Raw genomic sequence first — 12163 nt, 5'->3', positions numbered from 1 at the left:
TTCCAACTCCATTGCTGTGGGGCTCAGGGGCTAAGTCAACAAGATGGCGCCTAACAATCAGGGTCACTGGGTTTACACGTGACAAGCAAGAAGGCCGCCGAGGACAGAGCCCTGGGCGTGAACCAGGGCAGGGGTCACGTTGCTTCAAAGACTGATTGGCCAGGGCCGAGCTCACCTGCCCTGGCCTATGGGAGGTGGCTTCCGCAGTTGTGCTCCTAGTAATTGGCTACTAGTTCTCCCCTCCTGGAACTCCTGACCTGAAGCTATCCCTTTACCCTATATAAGAAACTGAATTTCCCAAATAAACCGGAACTGCTTGGACAGAACCCCCGTCCATCTGTATGTCTCTCGTGCGGTGGGAGGCTGGATGGCGGGCAGCAGGTTCACCCCCTCCAACAACGGGGTGCTAGAGGAAATCTGTGGGGGAGACCCCGCACAATGCCATCCCAACTTCGGGTTAACGTGTAAAACAGGTGGCAATGGCTCAAGAACGCAGCGCTGCTAGTTATGTTAGGGAACTGGACTTTTTTTTCCCAGCTCCTAACTTCTACCTGCCCTAGCTCTAGTGATAAGGCATTTTTGGGAAGTGAACCAGTAAAGCAGAAATATCTGCCTCTAAATTAAAAAAAAAAAAAAATCTCCCCATACAAAAATGACATGTGCAATTAACAATGTTTAATGTTTAATGTAATTTGCACCTTCTCCTGTTCACATTTTTGACAAATGAATGAGTCCCTAGCCCAAAAGACCATGAGGCACTCAACTCAGGACAAACAGGATGTGCAACTTTTCCGCTGGTCGCAGGATTTTAAGTGGAGGAATAGACAAAAAGAAAACCAAAGGCTAAAACATAGCTAAAGGGAATTCCTGTGGTTCATCCTAAGATTCAGCCAATGGGAAGATACTCAGTGTCTGTAAAATTTTAAAACATTAATTTCGGGCCCGGCGGCGTGGCCTAGTGGCTAAAGTCCTCGCCTTGAACGCACCGGGATCCCATATGGGCGCCTGTTCTAGTCCCCGCAGCTCCACTTCCCATCCAGCTCCCTGCTTCTGGCTTGGGAAAGCAGTCAAGGATGGCCCAAAGATTTGGGACCCTGCAACCGCGGGGAGACCCGGAAGAAGTTCCTGGCTCCCGGCTTCAGATCGGCACAGCACCGGCCGCTGGGGGTCACTTGGGGAGTGAATCATCGGATGAAGATGTTCCTCCCTGTCTCTCCAACTCTGTATATCTTTGTAATCAAAAATTAATAAATCTTAAAAAAAAATTTATTTCACCCTTGAAAAACAGCAATGGCAAAGGTTAAAGTTTGTGAGGTAAGTGATGAGCTTCACTAAGAGAGAGGGTAAGCTCTATAGGGTGTCCAACTGGCAAAAGAAAGCCTCAGTTCCACGCAGGGTCAATTGGAGGGTTCAAGTGCCAGTGACGCTCTCTGAGGAAAGCAGTGGAGAATAGGAAACAGGCCAGTCTAAGAGGAACATATGAGAACTGACAGCATCTCTACATAAGAGTTAGCAAAACTCATTCTAAAGTTACCGTTATGACTCTACCATGTTATCGGTTACATGTACTATCACACACTGAGTTTTTCTTCCCCTTCTAACTTCAACTTAGCTGTGAAAGACAACAGACATGAAACACACGAAGTACTAGAGCACATTTAACACTAATTGAACTGCATTGTGAAAATGCTGTTCAACTATCTCCATTATTCTGTCAGCCTCCGCCTAAAACCATACACTGCTCCACTTGCATTGTTCAATGCAGGTGTCCTTTGGCATATTCAAATGAATGACGTGAGAACTTGGTAAACCTGGAGAAATTAACACAAGTGGCATGTAAAGTAACATGAAGTTTATTGAAAACTTAGAAACAAAGGATAGCTAATATTGAAAAATCTGGTTAAATCACTTCAATATTCTCCCATATTTCACCCTACAAGAATCTTTGTAAATAGCATGTCAAAAACTCAACACACACAAATTAAAAAAAAAAAAAATTTTTTTTTTGTCTAAAACTCTTCTGTAATACAAACAACTTGATGAACATTAAACCCAACCTAGCACTGAGATGGCATTATTTAGGGACTAGGAGGTGTTACCCTGGACTTTCCCCAGATTTTTATGTTTCTTTGAACTCGTTGGTCAAAACATCACATTAAGGGCCCGGCGGCGTGGCCTAGCGGCTAAAGTCCTCGCCTTGAACACACCCCGGGATCCCATATGGGTGCCAGTTCTAATCCCGGCTGCTCCACTTCCCATCCAGCTCTCTGCTTGTGACCTGGGAAAGCAGTCAAAGATGGCCCAAAGATTTGGGACCCTGCACCTGCGTGGGAGACCTGGAAGAGGTTCCTGGTTCCCGGCTTTGGATCAGCACAGCACCGGCCATTGCGGCTCACTTGGGGAGTGAATCATCAGACGGAAGATCTTCTTCTCTGTCTCTCCTCCTCTCTGTATATCTGACTTTGTAATAAAAATAAAATAAATCTTAAAAAAACATCACATTAAAAAAAACTATTTGAAAATAAAAAATGGCAAAGACTTATTAGGCCCCTTTTTACCACTCTACTACCTAGTTCACAGTTAAAAATTACAACAAAAAATATTTAATACAGTGCTTACAACTACATGTCCCAACCCAATTACTTAGCTAGCTATTCTCAGAACAATAGTTTTCAGGGGAGACTGTTTTGGGGGCATCAACCAGCTCCAATACCCTGGCTTTAGTATGTCCTTGGTCTGGTAAAACAAAAATCACAACACTCATTAGGAAAACTGTATTCTAGAACTACAAGTAACGTTAACTGACAACTTAATCAAACCCTGGAAGTGTCTTTAGAGTTTTGACATTAAAAAAAAGTTACATGGGCCAGGTATCAGGCCTGTTTACTGATTAGGATACCAGTATCCCACATTATGAGTACTTTCGTGTTCAACCTCTAGCTCCCAACTCCAACTTACAGCTAATACGGCCCTGACAGGCACTGACACGGGCTCAAATCACTGAATTCTTGCCACCCACATGGGTAACCTCAAATTCTTGGCCTTGGCCCACTCCAACCCAAACCATTGCTGTTTTCTTTGGAATAAACCTGCAGATGGGAGTGTTGCTACTTAGATGTATTTTCTAAAGAAAAACACCATCATCTGCATTTCAAATGTACATGAATAAAAGAGCTCCATTTTGAAACAGGTAAATATATGTATACAGCATGATTGGGGATACACTTAAATAACAAAGTTAGTCTGCTATTACTAACACTATAGTACTGTGATAATTTGGAGAATAATAGCGGGGGAGCACTAAGGAGGAAGGAGAACAGAAATTAATTCCTATAGCTACAAAACTGTAATAAATAAATAAACAGCAACAATAAAAATAACTGCCTCTTGGGCTTGGCAGCGTGGCCTGGTGGCTAAGGTCCTCGCCTTGATCCCATATGGCTGCTGGTTCTAGTCCCGGCAGATCCACTTCCTATCTCTTCTCCTCTCAGTATATCTGACTTTGTAATAAAAATAAAAAAATAAATCTTTAAAAAAAAAAAAAGTAACTGCCTCCAGGAAATGGACACTTTACAAAGGAACAAATCCAAATGGCTAACAGGCATATGAAAAAATGCTCAAGCTCCCTGGTAGTAAGTAAAAACATCACTGATATACTACCTAACTCCAGTAAGAATGGCCCAAATACAGAAAACCAACACTTGCTGGCAAGGATGCAGGGGAAAAGGAGCCCTACTCCACTGTTGATAGGATTGCAGGTTGGTGCAGCCTCTATGGAAATCAGTATGGAGAATATTCGGGCATCTGAAAACCTACCTACCATATGACCCAGCAACACTACTTCTAGGAATATATCCAACAGACCTGTTACACGAGAAAGCAACATGCACCCGTACGTACATAGCAGCACAATTAATAACTGCAAAAACATGGAAGCAAACAAAATGCTCATCAACAGAAGACTGGATAAAGATCTATGGCTTATCTACCCAATGGAATATTTCTCAGCTATTAAAAAAAAATGAAATACACTTCTTCGTGGACAAATGGGCCCAACTGGAAACCATTATGCTAAAGGAAATGAGCCAATCCTAAAAGGTCAGATATCATGTTTGCCTTAATATGTCAAATATAGAAACTGCTATAAATTGTATCTTATCACATTTCCTAGCTGTCTGTATCATATATAAGATCTTGTGATGTAACCTATTAATAATTCATGAATGATTGCTTGTGATCACCTGAGATTAATATCGCTATCACTGTTTCTACTGTTACTACTACATGGGTAACGATCTAGTCCATACTGTATTCCCATTTGAATCACATGGATCATACACTAGCATTAATTTCTTTTATTGGTTACATTGCATTATGTGACAGTTTTATAGGCACAGTTTTATAGAAATCCCCCATTCCTCCACCTTGTTGCATTACCACAGTTCAAATTCAGTTGAGATTCTTTCATTGCAAGCATTTACCAAGCATAAAGTCCAGCATCTTATTGTCCAGATAACTTCAACGGCTTGTTGGGGAGACCATCTCTGGTCTGAAGGTAGAGCTGGCAGAGTATTATCCCATTCAATTAAAAGCCCCAACATAACATCAGTAACAGTTTATAACCTTATGGAACTGACATGGTATTGAGTAACCAATATGTTAAAAAAAATGCAAGTTCTGAACCACATCCTGTGACTTCTTCATTGACATTTCAATTATTGGTTTATATACAACTGGGTTCTATACACCTTAAAATGGCTATACACCACTCAGCTGTCTCGTGTCTATTTTAATTTTAGTATTTAGCATTTTATAGTGTTGAAGCATGATTTTGCTGAACCTGGCTGGTTTTCAGGTACAGGTAGTCTAACTCTATGACTCTAACAAGACATGTGTCAACACTTTAGGTGAACAGTTTTAGGAGGGCTGTGCAGAGAAATCTTTAATACCCTAGTGAGGAGTAACTAATCTTTGTGTCCCACCCAATGAGTTATAAGTGCATCCACATTGACTGTTTCCTGTCTGATTCTAAGCTTTCTTTGTTGTTCTATTCTAGATGTGTTTGTTTGGAGGGGTTTCTGGAGTGATCCTGATGGTCATTGCCAGAAACGGTGGGGACCCAAAGTTGGAACCAGGCCAGGATCAGAGAAATCTTCCCTCCCTAGTCCCAAAGGATGTTTATTGTTCTTCTGTTTCTGCGGACCGCTCAGGGATCCTGGTTGTCATTCTGATGACCTTAGATCTTGCAAGGCATTATTTGGACTTCTTCCATCCCATGTGGTAGACACACATGGGGGTGGGTGACCTCAGAATTCTCGGCCTCCGAAGGCACTCCAATTCCCCATGGTCTCCTTGGCAGTTGGGATGTAGTCCTTGGACTAGCATTAATTTCTGCAGGAAGATACTGGACACTCTTTTGCACCACTCTAGCATCACACTGATACCCCTGCTACGAGTTCAACATCATCATGGAGCTGAGTACTATTTCTTAATTTTTTTTTGCTTCTCAACCCATGGTGGTACCTAAGGGGAGGTAGAATGGAAGTGCAATGGAAATGAGTATGTCCATGGGTAGAAACAGAGAAAAAAAAAACTGCAGAGAACAATGGGGGGAGGGGAAACCCCAATGCCTATTAAAATGGGTCAAAAATAATAATAATAAAAAAAGTGCCTCAAATCAGTTCACTGCTGTAGAAGACAGAAAATATCCCTGGAAAATATTTTCCCTATGTTAAGACATAATTATTTCTTTCTTGTAGTGATAGGTACTGTCACAATGAATATTTTTTTCAAACATAATGTTACAATATTGCAGAACTAGCATTCCCAGTCAAATGTGGTTTTGGATTCAGTACATAATTCATAATGCTCTAATCATTGCTGTGTTTCTGCAACACAAGAGTTCAGTAAGGCTCTTTAAATGATGGACTATATCAATTTCTAAAGAATTCAGTAAAAATCTTGTTTCCACAGCTCCTTCAATAAAATCATTTTAGAAATACACACTGAACAATATTCTGACATATGCACAACTACCCCAGCCAAATGACAGCAAATATCTGTGTGACTGGAGACTAAGGTCAACAGTGTCAGCCAACGGACACTGGAAGGGATTCCTCATCCACAGATCGCCAGACCGACAGCATTTTCAAACTCCCCATCCACCTAGGCAGAACCTCTGGAATATGCACCATTGCAACACTGTGTTGCTATCAGATGGCCTGTCCCCATCCTCAGGTACCAGAATGGTTGGAAGGTTGGGTATGGCCTATCCCCGTATCTCCCACTTCCCCACAGAAACGGGAATAGAAAGCATGGAAACAAAGATCATATGCACTTCTCCCTAACCCTAGATTCTTCCCACGCTAAGACTATATAAATATCAATTAAAATTAAAAGAAATTTTCAAAAAAAAATTCTTGAGAACCTAAACATAATAGGCAATACTCAAAATTTTATTAAATGTGTATCAATATGTAATATTCAGGAAAATCCCATGACGTGCTTTTCACAATTTGCCTTTCCAATTTCAAAGTTTTAGTAACACACACACGCACACACACAGTTCCCATGCTTCTCTTCCTGAATGTGAAAGAATACTGTTTCACATGTAACCTTGTTGTAATTTATATCCCAGGAGATTCAAGTAGAAACTCAAGAGAAAAGCTGCACAAATGTCACCAACAGAAACATACACTTTGCGCGGTAGTCTAGTAGCTAAAGTTCCCTCCTTACAGGCACCAGGATATGATATGAGCGCAAGCTTTCCATCCAGTTCCCTGCCTATGGCCTGGGAAAGCAGTCGAAGATGGCCCAAAGCCCCGGCACCCTGCACCCACATGGGAAATCCATAAAAGGCCCCAGGTTCCTGGCTTCGGATCGGCAGAGCTCCGGCCGTTGCAGCCACTTTGGAGAGTCAACCATTGTATGGAAGATCTTCCTCTCCGTCTCTTTCTCTCTGCAGACCTGACTTTCCAATTTATAAAAAGATACTTTTATGTAGGAAAAGCATATAATAAGATTGCCCAGTATAATAACCAATGATCTTACACATCCTTTCATATATACACAGTCTCATTTCCCTGGCAAGAGATTGTAATCTACCATTCCTGAATAAGGTATATACATTTGACTTAGCACACAAATGTCCAAGAAAATGTTTAATTAAAGAGAATGTCTCACCCAGCATCATGCCCAGGTGGCGAAATTCTTGCCTTGTAGGCACTGGGGATCCCATAAGGGCACCAGTTCATGTCCCAGCTGCACCAGTTCCACCCAGCTCCCTGCTTGTGGCCTGGGGAAGTTGTAAAGGATGGGCCCAAAAAGCCTTGGGAACCTGCATCCACATGGAAGACCTGTAAAAAACTCCTGGATCCTGGCTTCAAATCAGCTCAGCCTCAGCCACTGTGGCCACTTGGGGAGTAAACCAGTGGACAGATCATCTTCCTGTCTCTCCTCCTCTGTTAATTTACCTTTCCAATTAAAAAAAAAAAAAAAAAAAAAAAAAAAAACACCACTTCAGAATGGCACATTGTGTATTTTAGGTAATATGTAATACAGATCTCATTCCAAGTGAATAGACTAACATAAGCATATGCAAATTATCACTTACTAACTTTTAGGAAGTCTCCACTCTGAAATTATGATTGACAAAGCCCAATATTAAAACAGGCACAGGGGGACAGAATTAGAACCCAGAATTTCTGTATTTTTTAGAATGACTTAGAACTTAACAAATTTCTCCTTTTCCCCAGGGAAACCAGAGAACTCAGTAGAGAGGTTTTGTGGAATTCTACCAAGTATTTATCAAGCCACACCATGTTTTATATTCTAAATCCCAGAAAAGAGCCATGGAAATCAACTGTGTAGAATGGACATAAATGTCAAAACGAGGTAAACAAACCACAGCTATTACCACTCAGGACATTTTATTGGCATATGACAATGTACAAGGGTCCCTGTTAAATGGAACATTACACGGTTAGAATCCTTTAGTCATCTACATTTCTTCTGAATGGGTAGTATTTTTCCCTCAAATTATAATTCCCAACATTGATCGTAATCGTGACAGAGGGAACAACAGCAACTCCTTGAAGTAGACTGCAACTGGAAAAACATTTTACTTTCTACATTAAAATTCCTAGGGTGTTGAGACTACACACACCTAAGAACTGAGTCATGGCCATCTTGAATGGCTTTCTTAACCCTTTATGGAGATATACCTCGGTTCATTTTTATTTCCCTTCTCTGGTCAAAAAGAAATCAATACAGGCGTCAGTTACATCCTGGCACTTACAAATATCTTTATCAGGATAACCATGTCATAACGTGTGGAATTAAATTGTAGTTTTAAAAAATTCACACTACTTTCTGTTTGATTCTGAAAAACATAACATCCATAATGGCTTTCTTAATATTAATACTTCTTATAACCATCCTTGTTTTACCATATTCTGCTAGAATATCTTCCATTTTAAGAGAACTAAAAAGGAGCAAATGTTAAAGCAACACATTTACATTTAAAATATAAATCTGCTCATAGGATCAAAGTAACTTCATCCTCAACTCTTTATGTATGAGCAAATCCCTTGTCCTAACATCTTAAATGAAAACATGAAACTACACATTATGATCATGCAGAGATGCAGGGTTTAAATCCAATAGTAGCTGTTAAAAGCTGTTTACTGGTATACAAAATGGTCATGAAAATTCTGTTTTGGGGGATAAAATTCACCTTGCTTTAACATGTAAGTAAGTATTATTCTGAGTAAGAGAATACTAGTTATGTCCTGATTGATGCAACACATACGTTCTTTGGCAGGTTATTTCCTTGGCTTTAATCAACAACTTTAGAAACATAAATGAATGGGGGACAACCATGCAGTAAGAATCTTAATCCATAAGTACCACACATACTTATTTTGGTTTCATTTTAGTTCCATTAACTCAGCAATGTTTCTTGCTGTAATCAAGGTCCTGGAGACATATTCATACATGAGTCATTTGCTTAAAGATGTTTAAATGGTCACAAACAAAAAAGCATTATCTTTCCTTTAAATGCTAATACATACAACTAATTCAGTTGTTGAACTAACAAATGTAATGTGGTTATTTATGTATTTACTCTATTTTCTCTAAAAAGACAACAGTGAATTTTATGGTTCCAATTTTCACTCCTTTTGACAGCCACCAATATAAACATAAAGGGTAATTTGTATTTGATTTTTTAAAAGCTATTCTACCTGACAACTGTTGGAAAGAAAAAAGAAAAATGCCAATTTACAAATGGCAACTAAAATGGGAAAAAATTAATAACTAAATCAACATGAAAAACTGCCTGCCAGAACCTTTTATTGGTGATAAAAAGAAGAAACTACAATTACTAAAGAACTATGGATTGTTTGTTTTTTCTTATGGTTATACTACAAAAGTCAATATTTCAGCTATCCAAAAGCTCAAATAAATATAAAAGATATCAGATCCTAATTTGCCAAATTGTTCTGAAGAATACTCCATACTGATACCAGGATTACAGGGTTTGTTCTGGTTTTTGTTAAGATGTTCGGTTCTGCTGGCATTTTTACTTGCAGTATTACTATAAATCAATTTTCTCAAACAGCTGACACTTATCACCATGACTCAAACTATCAAGAATGAACAAAAAAAACACTGATCTTTGCATCCAAATAGGAAATTTCCCAAAAATGTTTGTTTTAAAGGCCACTGCCTGTTTACAGTAAAAATAACATTTTCTCAATCATTTTTCAATGCAACTTTCACTACGCTGTACGTTCTAGCTATTGGCAAAGCTTTCCCCCCACTTAAACACTTGCTAAAGTGTTAAAATAGCTTTAGTTTACCAAAGTAGCAACTTTTTCTGTGGTATACTTCAAAAATCAGTCACCCTACAACGTAGTGTGTTTAAATAAAGATGTTAATAGATGCATACTGTTAGTGTGGTCACTATAAACAATTTCTTCAGGGATTTGTATGTAGCGCTAACGTTTACAATTAAACATTAACAGGGAGGGAAGAGAATCAGAACTTTCACAGAATTGTACTTGACCATATCTTATAGACAAAGCAGTTACAATGCATGTAACAAAAACAGTAAAAGTTTTTTTTAAAAGTTGATAGTTACAAATATGGTACGTAACAATTTTCTACTTTATTTCAGTACAATCTTCAACATACAGTCTACTATTTTCAAGATATTTGAAGACTTAAAACAAAATTTCTACAGACTACTTGCAAACAGTAAAATTTAAGTAAAATGCTTACATTCTTATTTGAAAACAAAAACTCAGGTAAAAAAAATTGGTGGGTGCAAGTTCTGCTGTCTGTTGCAATCTTACTTCAGATTCCCTATTCCTAAAAAACAAAGAAAAAGTTAAATTAATGAATGCTGGCAGTCAACGAAGCATCATCAGCATAATCACCCACTGAAACCTACACCAAGAAAGTTGTCAATCTCAAGACGAAATCTCCTACCTTTTCTTCCTTGCGTCTGTCCTTTTTTTCTTCACTGTTCTCCATGGTCTCTTCTTCATCTTCCACAATCCCATCCCCTTGGTATTTGTCATGAGTCCATTTTGGACTGCTACCTGATTTTTTGAAGTTAAAGCGCCCTCGGCCACGCTGAAAAGTACCACGACCTCTTCCTCTTTTGGCCCAATAATCCACACCATCATCTCTATCATCATGCTATAGAAAGGATAGAAACAGTCATCAATGAAGTGTCTTGTAAAGAAAATTATTGCTTCTCCATATCTAGTAAGTCATGCCATTAATCCTCCAAAGACTTTATGGGTAATCTTAGAAAACGAGTAAGAATGAATTTCACAACAAAAACACATCCTAATCAAAAATAATTGCAAACTACTATTGAGTAAATCATGCACCAAAGGTTACCCAATCATTTGGAGAATAGCAACTGTTAAATTACCACATATTTTCAAAAACGTTTTCCTTTCCACTATTATTTCAGTCTGAGTAGACATATTATGCTGCTCTGGGTCAGAGTGAGCAATCATTCTGAGCCAATAAAAATACCTTACTCCTAAAGACATGACAGTAAATAATTATTATTATGATGTGTAACATTCCATAGATAAAATAGGTGGCATGAGTTGTATCTTACCAGATTTTAAAATCCTATTATGCTTTAAATCTACAGCAACACATATTTCACATCAATATCATAGGCTATGACGGGACAGTCCTCAGAGTAACACCTCAGCCCTTCACCACATGGAATTACTGGTTATCATATTCTAACCTTATTTTTTTAACATATATTCAAATGTACATGTTGCTCAAATTATAAATTGTTCTATCAATTAAAATAAAGTACAATATTGAAAAGCACTTGATTTTATAGATGAATGTGTAACACACTACAAAAAAAAAAAATCTTAAAGGCCAAAGCTATCCTGCATGTTGATTAACTGCTATCTAGCTATATTTAACTCAAATCTGTAACCCACAAATTGTGTAAAAAAAAAAAAGGCAAAATGACGCCTTTTTACAAGAAAACAGGCATTAACACAAAGAGAGCATCCAATATCCAATATCCTATGGCATATTGGTCTTGAGCCAAAAGCCAAAGATCACACAAAACTCTTTCAAAATATGACAAGTATATTTTTCAAAACACAGAATTCCTTGTATGTATATATTTAATATAGATTACCTTCCTGCATGACTGAAGCAGGACATATTATTCAGAGTACCTAGTAACTGCTAATAATCTATTTTTACTAGGTGGGATTAATGTTGTGGCACATGAGGAAGGCATTCCATCTGAACACTGGCTGGTGTCCAGCTACATCACTTGGGATCAAACTCCCTGCTACTGCACCTAAGAAAGCAGCAGCAGATGGCCCAAATGTTGGGGTCCCATTACCTGAATGGGAGATCCAGATGCTGGCTCTGGCTTGGCCCAGCCCCAGCTGCTGTGCCCATCTGGGGAGTACACCAGTGCACAGAAAATCACGTCTAATTATATCAAACAAATTAACTAAACTCTTGGGGGAAAAAAACTGTAGATAGAAGTGTGCATGACTACATCAGGAATGAATGTTGGAACTACAAAAAGCATAAACTTAACTACAGAAATTTAAATAAACTTTAAAGCAGTCTGCCACTCAAAAGGATTCCTGTT

The 12163-nt window shown here is 38.8% G+C and overlaps 1 protein-coding gene across 7 annotated transcripts in view; it reads right to left on the bottom strand.

Moving 5' to 3' along the window:
- Window positions 1-7911: 7911 nt before the first annotated feature.
- The window catches only part of BCLAF1 (BCL2 associated transcription factor 1), a 28210-nt gene continuing 23958 nt past the window's right edge, over window positions 7912-12163 (bottom strand). For all 7 annotated transcript variants that reach the window (XM_058671936.1, XM_058671900.1, XM_012927620.2 and 4 more), the window contains 2 exons: window positions 10492-10704; window positions 7912-10371 (listed from right to left, as the gene is read on the bottom strand). In XM_058671936.1, coding sequence (XP_058527919.1) covers window positions 10366-10371; window positions 10492-10704 — 219 coding nt within the window. In that variant the 3' untranslated portion in view covers window positions 7912-10365. The remainder of the gene's footprint in view (window positions 10372-10491; window positions 10705-12163) is intronic.

Source organism: Ochotona princeps, chromosome 1, assembly GCF_030435755.1.
Source record: "Ochotona princeps isolate mOchPri1 chromosome 1, mOchPri1.hap1, whole genome shotgun sequence".
NCBI classification, from domain to species: Eukaryota; Metazoa; Chordata; class Mammalia; order Lagomorpha; family Ochotonidae; genus Ochotona; species Ochotona princeps.
This window is presented reverse-complemented; position numbering and strand designations above follow the sequence as displayed.